Source organism: Balaenoptera ricei, chromosome 18, assembly GCF_028023285.1.
Source record: "Balaenoptera ricei isolate mBalRic1 chromosome 18, mBalRic1.hap2, whole genome shotgun sequence".
NCBI classification, from domain to species: domain Eukaryota; kingdom Metazoa; phylum Chordata; class Mammalia; order Artiodactyla; family Balaenopteridae; genus Balaenoptera; species Balaenoptera ricei.
Genome location: NC_082656.1, coordinates 5,026,010 through 5,051,739, shown reverse-complemented (window position 1 = coordinate 5,051,739; position 25,730 = coordinate 5,026,010). Strand labels below are relative to the sequence as shown.

The window sequence follows — 25,730 nt, the reverse complement described above, 5'->3', positions numbered from 1 at the left end:
GACTGCCTTCCGTTCTCTTGGTGGTGGCATCCACCCCCCAACCCCAGTCTCTATCTGAGAGCTCTCTCCATCTGGGCGTTGCATTTGGAGGACCCAGCTTAGCACCACTTCCACACATGTTGCCAGCCAGAGTCAGCACGAAATTTTACGGGGAAAAAAACCCTGACGCATGGACCAGGTTCCTCTGATTACTCATTTTCCTTATTAGTAGGAAGGTGACCTCAGTGTGACTTTTTGCAAAAAAAGTCTGTCAGTCTTTCCCTCTGAGCACAGACAACAAATGATGCCCTCTGACCTCAGCCCCGTATACTTCCAAGAATCGTCTTAGCTTTCTTTGGTACTGCCATTCTCCGAAAGTATCCCGTTACATGGGTCCTTGGGGAGAATTAATCTTTTAAGAAGCAGGAGTGTGCATATGTACACAATTTCCTGGCGAGCCCCTGCCTGGCTGCCCGGCCGACGACAGGTGCCGGTTACGTGTGCTGAGTGAACGGAGGGTCCACAGAAGCATCTCAGGGCTGAGGTCCCCCCCCCCCGGACGCTCAGGCACATCCGCCTTGCGCCTCACCTTCACAAACAGCTGCACCGCACCACCCACAGCTGCGTGGAGCTCCCCTGAGGAATGCTGTTCCCTCCGGTGAAACCCGCCTCCCGACACCTTTTCCAGGCTGATAAGTTGGGCCTGAGAGGCATTTCTTCCACAAACAACTGCCCTTCAACCCTCTTATTAGTGTAACCCCTCAAGTCCATTATGAAGGAATTCCTAGAGGAGTGGAAAAGCTGACTCTGAGATCTCCCAGCCCCCGGCGATGAATCTCGAGATGTCACAGGGACCTGGGACCCTGCCCCTTCTCCCCCCGCCCCCCGCCTGGAATGCGGCCGGTCGGCGGGCTCCCCGGTGGGCGGCGGCACCCCTCCCCTCCCCCCCCCTCCCCTCCCTCCGTCCGCGTGGGGCCCGCGATGTGGGACCCGCCAGCAGGCCGGGGAAGGCAGCCTGCGCGCGTCGCTCCTCCACGGCTGCCCCACGGGTCCCGGGACCTCACTGTCCCTCGCAGTAAACACTTTTATGTTCGCTTCAGTTTATGGCCTCCCCCTCCAAAGGCTCACAGCTTGTTTAAACCAGCTCTAAACAAAGGCTCTGGCGATCACAGACCTGCGGCTGGTTTTATGGTGGGCTCCCTTTGTCCCCTTTCTCTCGCTGTCCCCCCCCCCCCACGCCAGGTACCCGGTGACCAGGAGGCCTGCCGCAGCGGCCCTGCCCACGTCTGGATGCCCTCAGCCCGGGCGGCTCTGACAGGGGCGGGGAGTCAAGCGACCGGGAGCCTGGGCGTCCCATCCGCCCCAGCTCCCGCTTCAGCCGGGCCCCTCCTCCGCCCCAGGGGTGGGGGGCCTCTGGCCGTGTCCTCGGGGGCCCCCCTGCCCAGCACCTCGGCCCTTCTGCACCTCCAGCCGTCCTGGCCGAGCCCGCCCTCCGCTCAGCTGCCCGGAGTCGGCCGGGACCCCGCAGCGGCCCCGGGCCTGCCCGCTGCCCTCTCTGGGCGGCTCCCCAGGCCGGGGAACGCAGGCCCCAAGCTGGCGGCCTTGCAGTCTGTAACCGGCCTGCCGCTTCCCCGGGTCCTGCAAATCCCGGCTGCCGGGCCTCCCCGGGGGAGCTGGAAAGGGCAGAAGCTCGGAGGGAGCCTGCAGGGCCCGGGAAGAGGAATGCCCGCGGGTGCCCTGGGGCTCGGGCAGCACTGCGGCGGTGGGCAGGGGGACTGTGGCCGCTTGGGGCACTGCCCGCGGTGCAGACGTGGTCGCCCTCCGGGGCTCCACAGTCGCAAGCAAAGAGAATGGCCCATGAAGAGGGGATGCGGGGAGCCCTGTTGCCTGCCTCTGCCTCAGCCTGGGGATTCCGCTTTGGCAGGTGTTTGTCCAGGGGATTCTGAGGAAAGCCTTTGAAGGAAGCGCCTAGGGCTGAGGCGGGAGTGTTTGGCAAAGAGCCTGACTGGCAGAGAAAGAAGACCGCCTCGAGTTCCTGCCCTAGGCAGCCGGCCACACACCAAAGGCCTCAGCTCGGCTCAGAGCATGCTCCAGGGGACAGGAGGGGGACTGTCACGAGGGAAAAGCCCTTCCCCACCGCGGGTGCCTGGTCATCCCCTCTCCAGGTGGGCGCTCTACACAGAACACCTGAAAGGCACAGCTACCCAGAACTGGACCTGGCACTCAGCAGGTGTGTTTGAAAAATAAATCACAACTTGATTCCATCCTCAGTTTCCAGGCTGCAAAGTGAACGACCTGAGAAGACAAACACACAGACAGTCATCACAAGGAAGCGCTGGGGCTGGGGGCACAGGTGGAGCCCAGGCAGGAAACCTCGCCCTTTCTTCCTCCTCCCTGAACTCCAGCCTCTGAGTTCCAAGCCAGTGAAGGAAAAAGGAGATGCAGAGACCAGATCCCAGAGTTGCTCCAACCTTTTTACAACCCGTTGTAGGAAGGGTGTGCCCCAATCCTTACACGTGTTCCTTCTCATTTTATTAAAAAAAAAAAAAAATCAGCATTTCTACAGTGATTTTTTTTTTTTAGTCCGCAAGCCTATTGCTCACGTCACACTCATGACTGCTCAGTCAGTATTCTGGTCTTGTCTTTTCAGAAGAGGGATCTGAGACACAGAAAAGGTAAGCGACATACTCCACAAACTGACCTATTGGTCAATATCATCCAAATTAGAATACAAGCAGTTTATTTTGTTTTAGGAATTGATAATCTACTTCCAAAATTCATGGAGAAACACCAAGGCCCAAGAATAACAAAAGAACAAAACTGGAGCTTCTACAGTACCAGATATCAAAACTTATTATAAACATATGGTAATTAAGACACTGTGGTATGGATGCAAAAATAGAAAAACAGCCAGTGGAACAGAAGGAAGAGTCCAGAAATAAATCCACACATACATAGAGACTAGATTTACTTCAGAAGCTCCAGTGCAGCGGACTGGAGGGGATGGTCTTCTCAATAATTGGGGTTATGGCAACTGGTTTTTATATATATTTGTTGTGTGCATGTGTCTGTATGTGTGGGTGTGGGTGTGGGTGTGTCTGTGTGTGCGTGTAGGTGTGCGTGTGTGTGCACGTGTGTGGGTGGGTGGGTGGGTGTGAGCGCGAGCGCATGTGTGTCTGTGTGTGTGTGTAAACAAATCTTGCCCCCCCCACCCCACACCATACTTCAGTTCTAGATGGATTGATGGTCTAAATGTGAAAGATAAAACAAAGTTTCGAGGAGGAAACAGGAAAATATCTTCTTGATCTTGAGCTCAGGACTTTTCTTAAACAAGACACCAAAATCATTAACCATAAAGGAAATAGACAAGTTGAGTTATATTAACATTAAGAGCTTCAGTTCATCAAAAACATTATTAAGAAAGTGAAAATGCGAGCCAGCAAAGAGTACAAGACCATGCTTGTGAAACATGTAATAGATAAAGGACTTGTATCTGGGATAATAAAGGATTCCCACAGATAAGTAGGAAAAAGACAGACCACTCACATTGCTCCGAGTGTTGGGTGGCATGGGACTAGAAACAGGCATTTTGGGAATCCTGCTTAGGAGAAGCTGAGTAGGGATACATTTAATTCGGTTTGATGAGATGTATATAGTTGGTTCCCAGTCCCTTCTGTGTACAGGTAAGTTACTGCAGGCTGTCCTGGGGGAAGAACAGCTTCTAGGAATATGTTCACCTCCCACTGCACTGATGCTCCCAGCATCCGGACACAGAGGTGAAACATTCTTCTAACCACCAGGCACGTACAACTTTCAGTGGAGAAGTTGGTTTTCAATGACACTGAGACAAACAGAAGTTTTCTCCTCTCAGGAGTATACTCAGCCATGCAGACTATTAGTTGAATTCATCATATGTATTTTTATTTTTTATGAAAATCAAGTGTTATATCAGGACTTCTGTGTTTGAGAGACACAAGTCTGTAGCAGTATTATGCACGGTGACCATGTGTATGTGAAGTCACATAGTTAATGAATCCCATACACCATGCAAGAAAAACGACTGTCTTCCTATAGAAAATGATAATACAAAATCACTGACATAGGAAGAAGAGATCAGAAAGTATGAAGTCGAAAAATGAAGGAACCACGTTACATCCATTAGGATAGCTGTTATCAAAAAAGCAAAATAACAAGTGTTGGTGAAGGTGTGGAAAAATTGGACAATTTGTGCATCGTTGGTGGGAATGTAAAATGGTGCAGCCACTGTGGAAAATGGTATGGCAATTCTTCAAAAAATCAACCATAGAATTACCATATAATCCAGCAATTACACTTTGGGGTATATACCTAAAAGAAGTGAAAGCAGGGACTGGAACAGATATTTGTACACCCAAGTTCACAGCAGCATTGTTCACAAGAGCCAAAAGGTGGAAGCAACCCAAAAGTCCATCGATGGATGAATGGCTAAACAATCACACAATGGAATGTTATTCAGTCTTTATTATTCAGGAAGGAAATTCTGACACACACTACAACATAGATGAACCTTAAAGGCATTGTACTAATCAAAATAAGACAGTCACAAAAAGATAAATATTGTATGATTCTACTTACATGAGGTGGACCTGTAATGGTCAAATTCAGAAACACAAAGTAGAATGATGGTTGCCAGAGTGTGAGGGAGGGGAAATGGGGAGTTAGTGTTTAATGAGGACAGAGTTTCAGTTTGGGAAGGTGAAAAAGTTCTTGGGATGGATGGTGGTGATGGGTGCACAACAATGTGAATGTACTTAATGCCACAGAACTGTACCCTTAAAATTGGTTATCTTAGTATATTTTACAAATTTTTTAATGAAGGAAAAAGTCTTGTAGAGGTATGTCAGGTATTATTGTGTATTTTCCTGGATTTTGAAGTGTTTATGGTATTTGTCAGCTTTTAAAATTTTGTGATTTCTTATTCTAAAACAAATTCACTTCCATAACTCACGGTTTTCAGTGTCATTTAGTATTGACATGAAATTTAGTTTCCTTTTCTGAAAATGGGGCCAGTAATGTATAACTTATAGAGTTAGTAACAACATTGAATGAGTTAATATATAGGATAAATATATGTTAAAATACACAAAATAAAAATATATAAAATAGATTTAAATAGTTTTAAGAGAAGCATGATTCATTGCCAAGTACTCCTTCGTGCCATGATAAAGAGGAAGGAGAGCTGTAAGCTAAAAGCAAACGCTGTCAAAGCTGATAGCTGAGCCCCCTCTTCTGTGATTTCTAAATTATCCAAATCTATCAGCAGTGGATTCTTGAAGTATTGCTTCCGTGAAGCCTTGATCACATTTTTTGGAGGTTTCAGTTTAGCTGAGATTCACAAAATTTGCTGAATGCCTCTGGCTTACCCTACTGTGCTGGGCATTGGGATAGACACACACACAAATAAATCATACGCTTTCCCCTTAGTGGGGCGATAGACACAGAAACAGTTTCAATACAGTGGGGCTGGTGGGCTCTGCTTTATTTCATCTGTTGCTCCCAAAAGCCTTAATGGCCTTATCACAGACTGAGTGGGGAACAAGGAAGGGAAACCCTTTGTGGGAGGATAATGGGGAAGGATGGGGAATCTACAGGTGAAAGGAAGGGAAGGGGTCTAGGAAAGAAAATGTAGCAGAAGAGAGGACTGGAGCCCCCTGGTGGGGAGAAGGGGTAGGAGCTCTCGGGGGCAGCCAACACCCACTGGTGGATTCTGACAAAATGCTGCCTGGGAACAGCAGAGAGCTGATAATTCAGGGCTATCCTTTATCTTAGAAAGGGTTGTGGGCTTCCCTGGAGGGGCAGAGGTTAAGAATCCGCCTGCCAATGCAGGGGACACGGGTTCGAGCCCTGGTCGGGGAAGATCCCACATGCCGCGGAGCAACTAAGCCTGTGCCCACAGCTGCTGCGCCTGCGCTCTGGAGCCCACCGGCCACAACTACTGAGCCCGCGTGCCACAACTACTGAAGCCTGCGTGCCTAGAGCCTGTGCTCCGCAACAAGAGAAGCCACCGCAACGAGAAGCCCGCGCACCGCAACGAAGAGGAGCCCCCGCTCACTGCAACTTGCGAAAGCCTGAGCGCAGCAACAAAGGCCCAACGCAGCCAAAAGGAAAGTGTTGTTTCACTCCCCTCTCATGGCCCTACTCTGGCAGTTTAGAGTTTGCAAAGCCCTTTCCCACATACCTCATTCTATTTTATTTCTGCTAATACTTGTTTCATACATCACTGGGTGCATCAGTTCTCTTTTGATGGCACCTTTTTTTTTTTTTTTTAAGCTTTTTGGTTTTGTTGTTGGTGCCAAAATACAGTTATTGATACAAAAATTTCTCCTATTCCGTGTTAGGCCAATGTAAAACCTAGACACAAAAGTGCTAAATATTGTTTTCTGTTATTCTTCAGTAAATCTGTTTTAAAAAATACTCATATTTTGTTTTTACACAATACTTTCCTCCTAATTCTTAACAGTACCTAAAATCACACATGCAATTAAAGCTTTATGCTCTGAACTTATTTGGGGAAAACAGACCAATTTTCAAATTAATTGACAAAATGCAGGAGTGTAAAGAGTTGGTGTCAATATCATTTCGTGATTCAACCCAAATCAATCAATTCACTGTCACTGCAGCACCGAAGAACGAGATATCCATCATTTCAATCAGAAAGGATACTGCTAAATGTACTGCTCTGACCTTGCGAAGATGGTGTTGCTACACAGCAGTTTCATCCAGGTGTTCTGGTCCAGGTAAGAGGTAGGTAGGTTTCCAGAGTCGATGGAGCGTGGCACCACTCTCTGCAGGTAGAGGGATGGCCAGGTCGCAGAGGACCTGGGGAAACCAGTCCACGGAGCTGTCAGGGAGATGCTGTGTGGTTACACAGTGCCCCCTCCTGGTCATTCCAGGAACACAGAAAACCTGGAGGATTCCCGAGCTTAAGAGAAATAGAGATGAGGGTGCAGCTGAGCGATTTTTTCTGCACCTTATGAGCATAATAATACCTGGAAGGACTGGCTGTGTCTATAAATTCCTACTGACTGGAAGCCACCAAATAAAATGGGAGATGTTGACTCCACCAGAGCAGGTCTGGCCTGGGAGTCAGGGAGACAGCCCGAGAGACTGGCGTGTGCTCGCTCACTGGGTCGAGAGCTGATTGAATCAGGAAGGGCAGGTAGAAACTAACCCTCTCTTCACCTTTGCCAGGAGATGGCACTGCTAGGCACCAGAGTGTCTAGGGCTAGGCTCGGGCACGGCAGTGTGACAAGCCTATGGCTCACTGACAGATCCCTGTCTTCCACTCCTTTCCAAAGAAGGCTCACCTGGGATTATCCAAAGCCCCCTCCCTTGCCGGCCCTCACTGCCAGGTCAGGACTTTGCAGGGCACTCCTTGTGACGGGCGTGGCAGCTCACAGAGACCTCCATGGCCAGGGAGAGACGTGCTTGGTCTGACTCAGGAGGAGCCTGCGGGGTGCGGCTCACTGGCACTGAAGGCAATGAAGCTTGAGAAGGAGCGCACCATCCTTGCGGGCCTTGCTCAAGGAGGGCCATTTTACTGTTCCGCCGCGTGAGGCTGTAGCAGTCCTTGCCTGATGTTTACGCGGCAAGACCGCCGGAGACTGCCACTGGAGGGCCCAAGAAGACTCAGTTCAGCACTAAATTTTAAATATCTGCCTAGTACTTTCAAGATGGAAGAAACGAAAGTGTAAGGAAACCCCTTGTAAACCTCCAAGAGCGACGCCGTGTAAGAACAGTGGGATAGATCACACACAGTACCCTTCTGGTCCAGGAAGTATGACATCCCCACAGTGAGTCTATTCAGACGAGAGACCAGAAGAGTCCCGGGGGTAGCGGGAATGGCAGGTGGCAGTGGCGGATGCTCACCACGGATAATGCAACAGGGATGGGACCTGAACTCGAACTCTGGGCATCCAGCTGCCATCATTCGTTACTGGTTGCAGCCAAACTCTGCTAAGTACTGACAAGCATTCCATGCTGCCAACTTCCTGTCTGGAAGGATCCTTAGCGCTGGAAACAACACACCACTACCGACACCAAAACCTCACCACTCAGCGCTCTTGTAGCCAGCAGGAAGACAAATAAATGTTAATTTTTATATTGAGAATGTACTGTGTACAGGGCCCTCTTCTAAGTACCATATGTTATTCACTTATATCATCCTCCCAACAGGATTCTCAGCCCCATATTACACGGGAGGAAATGGAGCGGCAGAGAGGTTAAACCCCTTTCGAGGGAACCAGGATATAAACCCCAGCGATCTTGCGGCGAGGACCGCCTCAGTTAAGCACCAGCTAAGCTTCTTCCCGCTCAGAATGAGGGGCTCGGATGGAGCCAGGGCTCAGAGGTGCCCCTTGGCGGGTATATCAGGGCTCTTTACACTTTCGTATGAATGCTTTATTTCTTGGGTACAATTTTGGAATGCCGAGCCGAGGCCGCCGTCTGTCCCGGTGAAGCCGGGGAGCCTGGGGGTGCCGGCTGCTCCCTCCGGCCGGAAGCTGCTGGGGCTTGTCCAGGACAGCTGTCTGCTTGCTGACCACGCGGGGCAAACAAGGGCAGCAGCTGCTCAGGGTCGACGGAAGAGAGTCAACGGACTCTAATTCGGACAGATACTGCCATGGCCCGGGTCCTGGGACAGGCAAAGCGACGACGACTGTTGACACGGGTGTTCCCACGGGCTGAGTGGGAACAGGAGTGGCCAGGAATGCGGGGTCTCCGCCCCCGCCACGAGTTCCCCAGGGCAAGAACAGAAACCGATCCAAAGCCACAGACACCTTTCCCATTCACCGAGAGCCTTGCCAAGGGGAGGGGAAGGCTACCTCGGAGGGGGAGGGGTCGGACCAGGTTTGTCGCTTAAATGTTCCTACCAGCTTAGCAACCCTGCAGGTTTGCCCAGGCCCAATCTCAGAAAAGCAAAATGGGGAAAGGAAATAACACGATATTTCCTATTCTGAATAAAAATTAAATAAAGAGGCAGAGAGAGAGGTGTCAGCGCATTGTCTAGCCCGGCGCATCGCAAACGTTACTGCGCGTGCGCGTCACCTTGGAGCAGGTAGGCGGAGCTAGGCCTCCACGCAGCCACCCCCTGTCTGTGCATCCTGGACACGTCGCCTAGCTCTGCTGGACGTCCATCTCCACTTGCGCAATCGGCACCTGCCTCATAGGGCTGCTTAGAGACAGACCGAGACGGTGCAGGTAAAAGGCAGGGCACCGTGCCTGGCACGTGGTGAATGTTCGCTAGATGGCCGATTCCTCGTTAATTTCAACAAGTTTTCATTCGACACACACACAGCGTTGTAGGGCCCCACGCGCCCCAGGCGAGAGTGTTGGCTGCTAACACAGCTGCACCTTCTCCAAAGAGCTGCCCTCCTCAGGACACCACATCCCCTGAAAACGTCTGCAAGGTTACGCCTGCTGGCTGGTGTAGGTACAAAAGCCTGCCCCTTTATCCCACGTGGGACGGCTCTTAGGTGCTGTTCCTGTTCCAGAACTCTCCGGGGATCAGGCCGAGGCTACATGTTGGCTCAGCGTCTCCCCCTGCCTGACGCCCCTCACTCCTTGTGGATCATGTCCCCGAGAGCATGTTCTTCATTAGTCGTTTGCACGTCTCAGACCTCCACCTCTGCTATTGCCAGGCTCAGGCGATACAGCAGTGAGGGAGAGTGACCAGCAAAGGGGCAATTAATTACAGGAAGGAATTCCATAGTCGTAAGGCTGGGGTGGCGTGAGAGATCATAGGATGGGTCCCTGATGCAGGAAAAGGCTCTCAGGAGGAAGAGGCACCCGACCCAGGCGGCATCCGCCAGGCACAGGGAGTGCGCGGCAGAGAGAAGGTCACCTTCAAGGCTCAGAGAGGGTGTGGTGAGTCTGAGGATTTGCAGGGGCCCCTCGGACGGCCAGTGACCAAGGAGAGGATTGACTGGCTCCAAAGTGACCCCTAATCCTTTCCTTCTGTGGACCGCGGGGGCGAGCGCGGGGCAGAATCGCCATGGCAACACAGACCACAGCCCCTGAGCCTGTCTTATGCTGTCAGGACAACGCAGGCGCCCACAACCTCATGTACTGAGATTCTTGAGCCCTTCCCTGTGAAGAGCTTTGTCCAGGGTGAACCTGCACCCTCCTTCCCAACCGCGGTGGAAAGAATAAGGTTGTACCTGGAGCAGTCACATTCACAGAGAGTAGAATGGTGGGTGCCAGGGGCCAGGGAGAAGGGACAGATTTTTCAGTTGGGGAAGACAGAAAAGTTCTGGAGATGGACGGTGGTGATGGCTGCACAACAAAGTGAATGTACTTTAGCACCACTTAGCTGGATACTTAAAAGTGGTTCAAATGGTAAACTTTATGGTACGTGGTTTTTTACCACAATAAAAATAAAGAAAAAAAAGAGGAAGGAAGGCTATTGTCTAAATCTAAACTCAGGGCATTGAGTGATGTTGCGTCTTATGGTGTAAGACTAAGAAGTTACCTGAGACAAAAGCTATAGAACATCATTTAGTACCAGAAAGCAGATGACAAGATAACCAGCTAAGCCATAAAAAGAAACGAAACTGAGCTGTTTGTAGTGAGGTGGATGGACCTAGGGTCTGTCATACAGAGTGAAGTAAGTCAGAAAGAGAAAAACAAACACCGTACGCTAACACATGTATATGGAATCTAAAAAAAAAAAAAAGGTTCCCATGAACCTAGGGGCAGGACAGGAATAAAGATGCAGACGTAGAGAATGGACTTGAGGACACAGGGAGGAGGAAGGGTAAGCTGGTAGCTAGTGGGAAGCAGCCACATAGCACAGGGAGATCAGCTCCGTGCTTTGTGACCACCTAGAGGGGTGGGATAGGGAGGGGATATGGGGATATATGTATATGTATAGCTGATTCACTTTGTTATACAGCAGAAACTAACACACCATTGTAAAGCATTATACTCCAATAAAGATGTTAAAAAAGAAAAGATAACCAGGTAAGCCAGACCATATGTCTGTAGGTGGTACTGATTCCCTCTCCTGGCAACAGCAGCCGCCTGCTGAGTTCTGAGAACCCAAGCTTCAGGACTGCATCTGGGATGACTCATCACCTTTCTGGCGAGCTACATCTCTCCTGCTCCTCTACCTCTAGAATTGCGTGGAAAGCAGTAAGAAGAATACCAGCAATAAGAAGAATACCAACAATAAGAAGAATACCAACAACCATTTCCAGCTTGAGCTCACAGAACATCAATGTCGTCTGGGCGCGTCACTTGTTACAACCAGAATAGAAAAAAAGACCCTGTCTTCCCACAGCCCCGAGGGCCCCAGCAGGGCAGGGCAGTCCTCTGATGCCTGTCCAGCACAGGCCCAGCATTGGAGGGGCCCCAGGGATGAGGGAAGGAAGCCAGGAGAGAGAGAGAGAAGGGAGAAAGGAGAAGGGTGCCCAGACCACCCAGCACCTAGCCCCTCCTTGGTCAGATAAAGGGAAGTTTGGCCCAAGACAGAGAGGTTAAGTCCAAAGTCACATGCTTTAGTTAGGTAAGCAGTGGCCCTGGCTGGGGTCAGAACCAGGCCTCCTGGTCCCTCATCAAGACTGCGTTATCCTAAAACTTGACAGTCCAGATGCCATTTGATGACTGGGTAAGTCTAATTAACTCCCGCCTGGAATAACTGAACATCTGCGTTGCTTTTATTTGTTTCTTTGATACCTAGTGTTTGCCCAGGTAAAGTCAACTGTTCAAAGATATGCAGTGGGGTCAGAGGCCTTGCTTTTTACACAGTGGTAAGTATAGACGAGTGGCCATGTCTCCACGGGTTCATTTGACTAACAAATTGAGGTTTCGTGGATCAAATTATCCACCAAAACTGCCTCCCTTGTGTTTGGCCCAAAGGAAAAAAAGGAAACAAAAAATTACTGAGTCCTGCCAACGCCAGCCCTGCCCATTATCCCCTTGAATCCTCATGGAAACCCAGAGACATCATATCTGCATGGTTACAGGTGAGGCAGCTGTGGCTCAGGGTCCTAAAGAACTGGTCCAAACTCACCCCCTGGCTGAATCAGGGTGCACGGCACAGCTAACATTTAGGCAGCACAGGGCCTAAAAGTGTTTAGCGTCTGTTGAATGAATAAACGAACTCATATCCGTCTGTCTACAGCATCCATACACTTGCCCCTTGACCGTATCTATTGTCATTATTTGGAAGGTGTCACAAAGACCTTAGAGATTATCCTCAGTCCCAAACAGGGTGACAGTGTAGTCAGATAGGAGCTAAAAACACCTGAAGGAGAAAAAGAATAAGCAAAACAGGTTTAATGAATCATTAAAGCCAACGAAAGTGAGGGAGTGGGAAGGGTGTTGCACAATTAAGCAATTAACTTGTATTGACACATCACATTTTGGAACAATTAAGAGATAGGAGAAAATCCATGTCTGCCTGTCACCAAACTGTCACTGTCACTGCCACCATGGGTGAGGACCAAGAAGGCTGTCAGGTCAGCAGAGCAGCACGGACGGGGGTGTAGACCAGAAGACCGGGCTCCTCTGAAATCTCTCCCATGGTTTTCCTTCCTTTTCTCACTAACAGGACAGGGTCTAAACAGAAAGAAGCCTAATAACGACTCTGAAGCCTCCCTGGGTGGAGAGGTTCTGTGGGCCTGCTCATCGCCTTCCCGGCAGGAGTGCCTCCTGTTTACAGGCTCTGGGAGGACCAGACCCTCCGACTGAGGGTTATGGCAGCATCTGTCCAACGAGCTGAGAAGTGATCAATCAGGAAGAGCTACTTGGAGTTCCTGGGCCCACCCAGATGTTCCTTTCATGTCTGCCTTCCCCAGGATTCAGCTGTTTACAGCCCTGGCCTCAGGAAATCTTGGAAGTTAGTTCAGTTCAAGGAGGCAACACGCTATGCCAGCAAAACACAGTCGGGACCTGGTGACATGGGAGTTTGGCAATGATCAACCTCCCTGGTGTAAGACTCGAAATTTGTTTTGAAAGAGGGGGGTTGGGGAAGGAGGTGGTGCAATCAATACTTCGAGTTTGTCCCGATTGGATGGGGTGTGTGCTTTCTTTTCCACCCTAGTTGTTGTTGAAGCTGTTTATTGAAAGGTTGTGCAAATATGATCAGTCGGCTCCAGGGCCATTAATAACCTGCTGGACAAAGCCGGCTCCATTCCAATTGATTTCGGATTTTTGAAAATGTCAAATTCCTTGGAACAGAGATGAAAGCCCCGGAGGGGTTGGCACCAACGTGTGAGATCTTCGCCTCCGCTGGCACTGATCCAGTGGATTCTGGAGCTTGAACGCTGTGGCACTGCCATTGGCTTGCCAGTCTGCGTGAATCGGTGGTCCTGTAGCAGCGCTGGAGAGAGAGGACGCGTCACAAACAAATGCTCGAAGAAGCAAACCATGCACTCTGAAACCTCTCTCCCCACGGCGCTGCCTTCCAAAACTATTAGATCCAAGATCCTGAGAAAAGTTACACAAGGTTAGCTGTAGGGGACACACACACGAGAGGTGGCCGGTAGTGAGCACAACCATTGTGGCCGGAAAACACGGATTTATACCCCAGCCCGCTGGGATATAACCTGGAGCAAATTAACCTCTGTTATAGTCACTGTGAACTGAGGATTTCATCATAGATTTCTCATTTCAGAAAAAGTATGTTCTCGGGGCCTTATCCATTTAAGAACTCAGATTCTAAACGTGGAGGCCATCAGAGCCAACGTCTCTATAATGTCCTGATTCGGCAGCTCCATAAGCTGGCCCACCATCAGAGATTTGCATGCCACCATCAAAGGACACACACGGGAGACTTCCCTCGTGGTCCAGTGGCCAAGACTCCACGCTCCCAGGGCAGGGTCCCTGATCCCTGGTCTGGGAACTAGATCCCACATGCCACAACTAAGAGTTCGCATGCCGCAACTAAAGATCCCACATGCTGCAACTAAAAAGATCCCGCACGCGACAACCAAGATCCTGCATGCTGCAAGTAAGACCTGGCACAGCCAAATAAATAATAAATATTAAAGAAAAAAAAAGGACACACGCAGGCAAGAAGAGAGCCATGCATCCCGAGACATGTCAAGACGCCAGGGCACAGCCTGCCTGGTCCATTAATTCAAGAGAGTCATCAGCCACAGTGTCACCGAGGGAGGCTCACCGAGGCTGCTCCTGTCTGCAGGTCACTCTGCCCATGTTGTCCCTCCCCTGGGGTCTACCTGGGGCTCCTCTCAGGGCTATTGGGATTGGACGGTCACTGCTGCCCTCCTCTCCCTGAGGTGTCCTGTGCAAACGCCGCCTCTCCACCAGGAGTCTTATCTCATATTCTAGTTGTCGCACTGGATTCTGAGACACACCCCCTCCAGGTGTGCCAAGGTAGAGTTAAAATTATAAGGATCCTGCAGAATGAGAAAGCCTAGGAAGAAACATGCTACCAGAGATCTCTGCGATTAACATGAACCATAGTAACCTTTTCCAGTGGATTCAAAGATCATTTTTAACTTGGGTTGGATATTTTCTCAGTTGCCTCCAGAGTTCCACTCAACGAGAGTGTATGTAATTTCTGTAGTGTGTTTGTTAAAGTCCATATTTAGAACAAAGCCAATCAGAATGTAGATTGGTGCAGCCACTATGGAGAACAGTATGGAGGTTCCTCAAAAAACTAAGAATAGAGTTGCCATAGGATCCTGCAATCCCACTCCTGGGCGTATATCTGGACAAAACTATAATTAAAAAAGACACATGCACCCCTATGTTCATAGCAGCACTATTCACAATAGCCAAGACATGGAAACAGCCTAAATGTCCATCAACAGAGAAATGGATAAAGAAGATGTGGTACATATATACAATGGAATATTACTCAGCCATAAAAAGAATGAAATAATGCCATTTGCAGAAACATGGATGGACCTAGAGATTATCATACTAAGCGAAGTAAGTCAGACAAAGACAAATACCATACGATATCACTTATATGTGGAATCTAAAATATGACACAAATGAACTTATTTACAAAACAGAAACAGACTCACAGACATAGAGAACAGACTCGTGGTTGCCAAGGGGGAGGAGGGGAGGGGAGGGAAGGATTGGGAGTTTGGGATTAGCAGATGCAAACTATTGTATACAGGATGGAGAAACAACAAGGTCTGACTGTATAGCACAGGGAACCACATTCAACATCCTGTGATAAACCATAATGGAAAAGAATAGGAAAAAGAACGTACATATGTATACATGTATATATGTATAACTGAATAACTTTGCTGTACAACAGAAATTAACACAACATTGTAAGTCAACTATACTTCAATAAAATAAATTTTAAAAAATAGAGCAAAGCCACTTGCTGGTGAATGGGTCCTATACAGACTGACATGAGGGGCCACCCATGTTGAGAGAAGGGCTTCGCTGAGGGCCAACAGGAAGAAAACTTAATTTTTAATGAAAGCAACTTGTATAGAAACAAAAACTGAATTTAAAACTAGTCAATTTAAAACACATTAATGGAACAACTCAGAACTTTAAAAGAAGTACATGTTTTAATACTCATGTTGAAGTTGAAAAAACAAAACAAAAATATAACTTGTTTTTATATTTTTGTTATTGTACTTAGTATTTTATTTTCAAAAATAAACCCTGCCGTTTCAGGTATCTCAGCCTTCTAAGTGAAAGAACACTCAGGACAGCGTGGTGAAATCCACCCATCTAACTACCCACAGTAATCATTTTCACTGTTCCTGCTTTGAATGGCTTCACCCTGGGAGAGCAAACTTCTCTGGCGCTTCACAAAAGCAGGTTCTCTTCGAGAACCGAGAGACCGATGGCGTTACACGGAGGTGGCAACTTAGACTTCTTCCTCTCAATAACTTTACTATTTCTATACTTCTTGATTAGCTCAAAATATCGAAATATATCAGGGCCACAGGATGGGGAGCAGGGAAGGAGGGAAGCCGAGACCTGGAGACCAGAAGGGGGTCTGAAGAAACCCCGAGAAGGTGTCAGTCACCTGCTCTGACTGAAAGCCCCCCAGTTTGGTCCAGCTGAGCCCAAACCCACTGGCAGTTGCCCTAAACAGTTTACAAAAGTGCCGTCAATTAGCCAGAAACAGCACAAGTTTAATACATCTTGTGGTTTTACCCTGCAAAAAATTACAAGGAAGAGAGTTCCTAGGGAACATTTTTCAGCTTCACGGGTAAAGAAGATAAAGACTTCGGGAAATGTTGAAAATGTTAACAAACTCCAAAAAGGAGGCAGAGAGCCTCTCAACTACTCAGCTGTTTTGCTTCTTTTTCTCTTTTCATGGAAAGAACGAGCTCAAAGGAGCGGGGGTGGGGTAAACATGACCCGAAGGCGCTGAAGCTGGAGGTGGAGCCAGGAGAAAAGCTGTGTCTCTCGCCCAGGTGTGCCGCATCCCACCCCAGGTCAGGAGACCCCGATTGTTTCAGGTTGTTTCCGGGCCCGTCAGGAATCCTGACAGTATGGGCCTGGAGAGGAAGAATGCCGTTTCCTGCACTCTGCACACTGCGGTCTGGTATCATTGTCATTTATGTTTGACAAACCCTGAAAGACACAGAGACACACTTACTAAATGTTTCATCTCACAGAAACAGCTGATGGGATAGAGTGACCAGAAGCCAGGTGGCCCTGAGAAGCAGGAGGACCAGTTGAAAGCTCAGGTGAAACTGAAGAGGGGAGAATGTCAAGTCCTCCATTCAGGCCCCAAAAACTTAATTTCAGAATTGGGAGACCTGAGTGTCACCTCCTTGACCAAGCTTCCCATCAATGCCACCCTCTTGTGTTTCCTGATTCCCTGCTGTGGGCTCTCAAGGGCAAAACCCCTGGCTGAGAGCAGGGACCACACCCACAGACCACCCAGGCCTGGCACGGCGGGGTCCACATCTAACTCGTATTTGCCAAAAGAATAATTTCATGCATAAAAACAAAACAAAAGCACTTTTACACAATGAAAGTACAAAATTCCAAGATCAAACCATCACTGAGCTTGTGCACATCTGAGCAGGACCACCTGGGGCACGTGGGGAGGCCGGGATGGGCACCTTGGTCACAGGAAGGACCTTAGAGGGGCTGCGATTGCATCTGGTGAAAAGCAATCCCACTCCCACTACCTTGGAGGATGGAATGGAACGGACCTCACGCTTCCATTACACTTTAAAATACTTGTTACATTTTGATTTTACAACAGTAAGAGTAACCTCTAGTGTTTAGAAATGAAATACTGCCTACAACTTGTTACATACTGTTAACCCTATTGGCCCAAATGGTTTAAAACATCTCAACTTCAACTTTACTTTTTGCTAACAGTACAAAATATCAACAGGTTAATTTATGTGATCAATTTCCAAGTAAACAGTGTGACTTTGGATGTCCCTTCTTCCCTCAGGAATTCAGTTTCCTTTTCTGTACTAGATTATTTAAGTGTCCCCCTGAGTCTTAAAATTCTAGAATTCAGTATAAAATGAACAGGACCTCCCTGCCAAGTGTGGCGTTCTAATCTGGAAGACAGTGAGCAGGGAATCAGCTCTCATCCCTCCCTCCCTCCCTCCGTCCCTCCTTCCTCTTCCCCTCTGCCCATCAAACATTTGTTTGTACCAAGCCAAACTCATTTCTCTGGTTAGGGACATATATTGTCAGTGAGTCAGGAATACAGGTGTTCCCTCTGTAAAGGTCTCCCAGAAGGTGTCTGTGCCCTTGCTGTGAGCCTCAGGGTACCCTCAAGCAATCCAGATGACTGGATCTGTGGATGGGGACGGGGACAGGGCCAGAACGGGCGTGAGAGGAAGCCATGGGAAAAACCAAATCAAGAGCAAGAACACATCTGCTGGGGTGTCCCACAAGGGCGTTCGTTCACAAGATAATTCCCTAATTCTATTGCCCCATCGTTCAAGGACCCTCTCAATGTCTCTGCCCCTGAGAGATCATTTTAAAGGAGACCAAGGCAGGAATGGTCACTTTCCTCGGGCTCAAATTTACCATGCTCTATCAGGAGGCGTAAGAAATCTGGTCCATTCTTAAAAATAGATAATTCTATGTTCCAGAGCAGATGTGGTGGTGTCTTAAACTTTCATTGTCCTGCCTTTGAGAGTTGTAGACAATCACAGTGTATTGTCTTGTTTTGTTTTGTTTTGTTTGAAAGTTAACCCCAGAAGCATTATAAGCTAGAAACGGGAACTCACGAAGGGACCAGAATGTAGTGAAAGCCTCGTAGGAAATGCCTCCCCTGCATCTATTTGTTTCCTGGCGGGTGGGAGTGTGGAGTAGAGAGTAGCTCTTCTCAAGTCTGCTCCTACCCATGTCACAGACAGCGGGGTGGACGGGGTTGGAGAGCCGGGGCTGCCCCTTGGCCACCTCCCTGGCACACCTGGCCCAATGCCTGCAGTGAGGTGCTGCTGACCTCAGGGCAGAACATCGTTAAATGCAATCACCACCCACCTTGCGTGCACTTTATCAGGGAAATGGAGATCTGGCCTCCCAGGACCAGGCAAGAGTCGGGGGCCCAGAAACCTCGGGGCTCCTCTGACTTGGGCGGGGGGGTCATGAGATGGTTTAACAGGGGCTGTTGGGGACACACGTGGGGCAGACCAGCTCTCCCTCCCCCGCCCAGGGACAGTACTTGGGATAGGGCTGCAGCACCAGCACCTAGGCCTAGGTCTCCCTGGGACATCTTGTCAGTGATGTGCATGTTTCAGAAATTGTTAGACACGGAGGACAAATTGTCAAAACCTGAGGGTCTGGACAGAAGCAAGGCCTTGCTCTTCCCAATCAGCTTTGCTGAGTTTCCAATGAACGTGCCCCGCGGAAGGAACAGCTCCGTTAGAGGCAGGAAGCAGTGCTTGGAGGGAGGCGCCATAGGTGACTGTGACAAGGCCACCTTTGTCTGCAGGGGGGAGCCCATGCCCCCAGAGAGCAGGGACGGGGACAGGGGAGAGTCTAACCTCGAAGCTCCAGGACAGATGGACAGGCAGAGAAGGGCTGGTGACCTTGCCGCTTGTCTGGGCGGGCTCGGGAAAGTCCCAGCCCCCCACGCCTCCCAGGTCAGCGTCCAGTAGAGAAAATGGACGGCATTGCAAAAAACACAAATGACAAACACATCCCCACAAAAGAAAATAAGCTAACTGAACTAAAAGGTTCACCCTGACTCAAGGGAGGTTAGGAGACCAGACATGTGCTACTTTGCCCCGTAAACCAGCATGTGAATGACCCTAGAGAGGTCGCTGCTCACCCCTTGCTTTAGGACCAGCCTCTTCCGGTTCCCCTCCCCCCACCCAGATTTATGGGTCCGTCCCTGCACTTCACGTCTTGTGGGACAGTGACACCTGCTGACAGTCATGGTTACTAGGCGCCAGTGCTCAGAAATTAAATGGCCTCTTAATCCCTTATCTGAGAGCTCTGTGTGAGAATGGTATAAGCACAACAGTGAGGGTTTATCCGCTGCTCCTCCACCCTCTTTGGGGCACTTTTAGTCTCCTAAGCAGCAAAAATAGCCTAAGCAGTGTCCACAACAAAATACCCTTCCTCCCCTCACCCTGCACAGAGGGCGTGAGGGTCAAGGCTCGTGCACGCGCACACACACACACACACACACCCCTCCATGTTAGAGACAAGAAGGGCCCAGGGACAGCTGAGGCACTTGGAAAGGTTACTGAAAAGGGATGCGAGTCTCTTCCCAGCACAGGGGAGACCCAGCCGCACTGGTCCAGGCGACCTGCTCAGTGAGTTAATAAGGAAGTCAGTGATCTCTTCGGAGACAGGCCAATCCACACGTTCAGTGTTCTCACTGCTTCCTGCAAAATCACTGTCATTCCTCTCGTTCCCCGGTCCTTGCCCTGGAACAGGCAAGGGCTGCTGAGCTGGCAGAGGAGCCCAGTTTTGAAAGATAAATTAATGAGTTCATTCAACAAATAGTTACGGAGTGTGTCTATAGCCCGGGCACTCTATGCTGCCAGTAAAACAGAGAACAAGACCAGTAACACAAACGTGAAATATGAAGGATGCTCACGTTGTAGGTGGGAGAGAAACAGATAATAAATAAGGGACAAAGACACTTCCCGATGTCATAAGGGAGATGACACATGATCATGATTTTATCGTTGAGGGCACAGAGTGAAGGGCTCCCTGAGACTGCGGTATTTGGGTGCAGCTCAGAATGAACCTGAGGAACCAGCCAGGAAGGGGAGGACGTTCCCAGGAGGGGCTGGCAGGTGCACAGACCCGTAGCAGGATGCTGAGGGGGTGCAGCGGGGGCACAGGAGAAAGCAGGAGATGCGTAGAGGGAGGCAGGCTACCTGTGCAGGTATCACCCTGGAAGGTGACTTTTTTATCCTAGAGAAGTGGGCGCTTCCCTACAATCCAGGGAGTATGAGGTATATCAGATTTATGTTGCCGAAATGGCATTTCCCCTTTAGAAAAGAATGTTTTGCCCAAGATGGAAGTCTTGTTGGGACAGGAATGAATAGAACTTTCCCAGTGGCAACGGTTTATTGTAGAGGAAGTAAATTAGATATTGTGTTTGGTGGTGAAATCATGGGCAGATTCTTGTCAGTAGGAGGACAGTGACAGTCTGGCCCCAGCAAGAGAGGTGACCATGTGGTGACAGTGCCACCAGGTGGGGCTGTGGCCTCGAAAGTGGGGCCTGGTCCAACCCCCTGGAAAGGAAGCCTGGGCCTGGCTTTTCTTTCCCCAGAGGGAAGGGGAGCTGCCGGCCATCTCAAATATCAACACAGATATTTCTTTGCTTTGTTTTCCCAGAACATGAACTCCTTCTCTTCCCCCCTTCATATCATCTTGTGTCTGGAGGTCTCCTCCGCCCCAGCAGCCGGTCACCGGGCCAGTGCATCCCCATGGGAAGGAGGGGAAGGATGGGACGTTCCGGGAAATGGGCCCTAATAATATTCCTAACAGGAGCCTGGTTGTCTGAGGTGTGAGGCTCGGGCACAAACTCCATGATGGAAAACCAGTTCTCCGTAGGGATAATTTAGGAGATGGAGGAGAAGCAGGGATCATCTGAGTCCTTAGCAAGCCCAGGCTGGTGCCAGCTGGGCCAACGTCACCAACTCCTAGAGGAAGGCCTGTTATTGGCCCTAATGTAGATAAGGAATCTGAGGCTCAGAGAGGTTAAGTCAGTCACCCAAGTCACTGATTTGAACCCTGACACTCCGACTGCACAGCCAGGAGATTTACTCCCTGTGAATCAAGGACAAACGGCGCTTTCCAGATGAGTACAAGCGAGGATGCTGTTAAATCACTACTGAACTCCTCTAGTTTGGAAAAGGAAGATGAATCCGGTTTTGGACAGATTTGTTTTGGGTATGGCAGGAGGCAAGCTTTTGTTTCCTGGAGTATTTTAGGAAGTTTCATGGGAGGTTAAGTGCTGAGGAAAGGACAGGAGATGGACAGGAGAGGAGGACATGGCAGGAGAGGGCCCAGCCTGGACCAGGGCCTGGAGGCAGGACTGAGCCTGGAACAGCCTCTGGGACGGACCTGCAAGGCCCTACCCAGCACGGCCATCAGGAGACCTGGCGGGGAAACGCCAATGGCCAACAGTCTGCTGTCACAGGTGTCCTATTGTCATCTGCTCTGCCACCTCCCACTCTTATGGGATCTGTGGCCTCTGAGGCTTTGAGTTTCCCCCCAAGGCTGGAGATTTCAGAGACCTGCACTGGTTAAAGGAGAGGCTAGCTGGGCACAGGGGGCAGGACATCTGCCCAGCAGTGGGTGGGTCTCAGACAGTGGAGGGCCTTGGGCACCAATCAAGACACTGGGGTTTTAGAAACTGACTCACAGACAGAAAGCAAACTTATGGTTACCAAAGGGGAAAAGGGAGGCGGGGGAGGGATAAACAGAACTATGGGATTAACAGATACAAACTACTATACATAAAATAGATAAGCAACAAGGATTTACTGTAAAACACAGGGAACTATATTCAATATCCTATAATAAACTATAACGGAAAATAATCTGAAAAATACATATATATAACTGATGCACTTTGCTCTACACCTGAAACTAACACAATATCGTAAATCAACTATGCTTTTAAAAAAAGGACACTGGGGTTTTCATCCTAAGCCATGAAAGGGTTGGCACAGGGGAGTGACATGGTGAAAACTAGGTTTTCAGAAAAATAACCCAGTGCCGGATTTAGGATTGATCAGCAGACTGGACGCTAGGGTGGCCAGAAGGATTATTTGATTAGCCAACCGTGATTTCCTGTCTGCACTGCTTCCACAGACTGAGATGGCCCTTCCTGCCTGCCTCACTGCCCTCCACCTGGGAACACTCCCATTCATCCTTATGATCCAGCTGTAGGCTCTTCTCTCTGGAAAAGCCCCAGCCCAGCTCTCAGGCATGGCATCTCCAAGCGTGCATAACCCACATAACAAGTGCATAACCCACAGCACTGCACTTGTTTAACAGGTCTATCTGCTTTCTGGACAGCTAGCAACTTGAAGACAGGGGCTGTGTCTTCACTTTTATAACCAGCGTTCGGCTCAGCACGACAGGCTGTGACGCTGAATGCATGATGAGGGATGAACAGTGAGGGCGGGATGAATGAATGAATGAATGAATGAATGCCTTGGTGACAGCCCCGAGCAGAGTGACACTGGATGCTAGGGAAAGGCGTGGGGAGCATACAGAGCACCCCTCTTCCCTGTCCGACGACCCTCCCAACCACGCCGGAGCCCTTCTCTGTGCAGACGGGTTTCGTGCGCAGGGACACTGCAGCTGTGAGCGAGCAGAATGTCTAACTCGCCGGTGGGTGCAGCCGCCTGCGAAGCCACTTCCTCCGCAGGACCCAGAGCTGCAAGTGCACTTTGATTAAGCTGGCTCTTTTGTATCACTTTGTGCCACCTGCCAGGGCCACAGGCCACGTGAGTTTTCTACCTCTGGACTACTGATTATTTTCTAGGAGACAAATATAAATCACCATTTGTACACTGTATCAACTGTGCTTCCATGTGAACCCTCACTGAGACACTGTGTCACTTCGACATTTGTGTTACTGGCTGTCACACACCTGAACGTTCTCCACCAGTGACACCAGTCTGCACCTGCTGGTACCTATGCTTTGTCCAATGGACGCTCCTTGAGCCCTGGAAATTACAGTTGACATTTGCATCATTTCCTTCTCTGGGAAGAAGCAGAACACCAAAAAGGAGAAACTCCAGAATTGGATGTGGCCTTAACAAGCACAAACCTATGGCTGTTTCCCCAGTTACCCAGCTCTGAAGCCTCCCCGTTTGGGAGAGGTCAGATGGCAGAGTGGTCAAGTGTTATATCCCACCTCTGCTAATCGTTGGCTGTGTCACCTCGGGCAACTTACTTAACCTCTCTGAGCCTCAGCATCGTCATCTGTCAGACTAAGTCCGTGTCACACCTACACAGAGACAGCATGGGCAAGCACTGCAAACGTGAGCTGTCCTAATCCCCCTGGGAGCCAGCCTCTCTGGCCCTGCCTCTGAAAGCTTGGTCCACAGCTGGGGTGAGGCCGTTCTGGATGCCACAGAATGAGGACTGAACAGGACTGTGTGTTACCAGGTCTCCATCAACCCAGAACACAGCCTCTGAAGTGGGACACAATGAGGTTTTCAGCAGGTCTGCAAGTGGTTTCTCTGACGACTGTCAAGCATGAATCACCATGTCTGGGACAATCCTGCCTTCCTCCAGCCTCCCAGGCTCTGTAGGGGCAGGAGACATTGTCCTTCAAAGGGTGGAGTCGTGCCTCCCAAATCCACATCTTCCCAGAGAGACGTCTATCCTTCTAAATCCCAATGGCCTTTTTTGGGGTTTCAGACAGAACAATATGAAGGCAGGATGTCAACCAGCCATGTGGCGTCTGGGTCCAAAGCAGCAGCCACCACTCTAGACCATCAGGAACACACAAAACGCAAGGACTTGGTAAATATTTACTGAACGCTTTACACCAAAGGCACAGCCCTTGACTGTGGCCCTCTCTGGAAAAATAATCATGATTTCCCCAGTGAGTAAGTCAGCTTGTGTTTATCTTCCGTATGTTTTTTAACTAAGATATGTTATGGTTTCCTTTGTGGTGGGTAATGCTTAAACCCAATTACTTTGGATTTATTCCATTTGGCAGAATATCCTAAGTTGGGTTTTTGCCTTTTTGCCCCCAACAACTCACCCGAGCATCTATTTTACTGCTTCTGTGTGCGATACCCGAAGCCATGTGTTTGTTACTCAAATCATTCCTTCGCTTTCCCATTTCCACATGTGGGAGGAGCTTGGCACACACCTTCCTTGGCATGTGAGATCGATGCCCTATCTTGCCTTCCTGGCTGCAAAGTTCTTTCCTCTGACCAAGACTGTGGCCGCAGGACACACCACCAGGGCACGCCGCAGTGTCTGCTTCGTCAGGACACATCCCACCACCCGGTGGGGCTGGCGCTCCTTTCGCAGGATGCATCCGTCCACCAGCTGGAGTGGCTGCCTCCTGGGCCGGCTCTTCCCATTTCCCTAAGTCTCCCCAATGTCGGGTCTTCTTTCGGGGCCTCAAGGTCAAGCTGAGCCCGGGCAGGTGCACCAGCATCCTGAAAGAGGCAGCCGGATAGGCACCAGCCTTGTAACCCAGCACAAGCAACCCAGCCACTCTCATCAGCAAAGAGAGGGTGATAAAGAGAACCTGCCTGGCGGCGGTAATTACATTGCTTCTGGGTTTCTTCAGGCCATGCCAACTAGACCTCGTTTTGGCATTCCTGAAGACTGGTCTGCGTGGGCCTTCTCTCTCCACCCAATTCCTTTCCAGCTGGCCCTGGCCGTGCCTGGCTGGACTCCCTTGTCCTCAGGAGCAGTGCCCAGCCATGGCCTGGGGTCGGCCACTCTCTCCCCAGCCCCGTGCCTTGGCCTACTTTGGTGGGATGGGAAGATGAGACCCTTGGTGCTTTGCCCCAAAGCCTGGAGGACCCACAACACTGAAGCTGTGGAAGAGACCCAAACACCCAACACCGCTGAGGACACTGGTGGCATCTCCGGTGGCTGCTCAAGTTGCTAGCTGCCAGGGTGTCTGCTGAGCCGTCCTCTAGATCGTAGGTGGCTCGTCTCTCCATTCCCATTGGCCATCTCACTGTGCCCTCTTGCACGAGGCCACGTGCAGGGCAAGCAGGAGGATGGGAGGGGACAGGCCCTGGTAGTTCTTAGAACGCCTGTCCCCTCCCACCCCAACCCCTTCACTCACTTGTGCAACTGGTATGTCTTCAGTACCCACTCCTTACCCTTGCGCTCTGCGCTGGGCATACAGTGGTGAACAAAAGAAAAGCAGGGCCTGGCCTCGTGGGGCTCACAGGCTAGTGGGGGACGGTTGCAACCCAGCACGGTAAGTGCCTTGATAGGGAGCATGGGGCGCTCTGTCTTAGGGTGCTGGGCACCCCCGGAATCTGGGAAGGCTCCCCAGAGTCTCGCTGCCCTGGCACCAAACTTGAGTAGCAGCTCTCATACCCTTCAGAGAGCGCCCTCCCCAGAGGGCCCACAAAGAGACCGCTCGCAGGGGCTCCACGGGTCCTGCAGGCAGCCCTGCTCCTGGGCACACCCTGGGGAGGTTCCCCCCAGGAAGCCTGACCCCATGCAAAGTGCCCAGTGTGGTGCCTGCCCCAGAGCGGGTCAGCACAGGGGGAAACTGTTCTCACTTAATGGACTTTCAGCCGAAGGTAAGGGGCTGCGTGATGAGGCTATGAGTCATTTGCTCACCATCCGACAGTCCACGCAGGAGA

At 50.1% G+C, this 25,730-nt stretch overlaps 1 protein-coding gene across 1 annotated transcript in view; it reads right to left on the bottom strand.

Moving 5' to 3' along the window:
• The window catches only part of GTF3A (general transcription factor IIIA), a 51,404-nt gene extending 43,879 nt beyond the window's left edge, over positions 1-7,525 (bottom strand). The window contains exons 1-2 of the mRNA XM_059903400.1: positions 7,486-7,525; positions 1,226-1,953 (exon numbers count right to left, since the gene is read on the bottom strand). Coding sequence (XP_059759383.1) covers positions 1,226-1,953; positions 7,486-7,525 — 768 coding nt within the window. The remainder of the gene's footprint in view (positions 1-1,225; positions 1,954-7,485) is intronic.
• Positions 7,526-25,730: the final 18,205 nt, after the last annotated feature.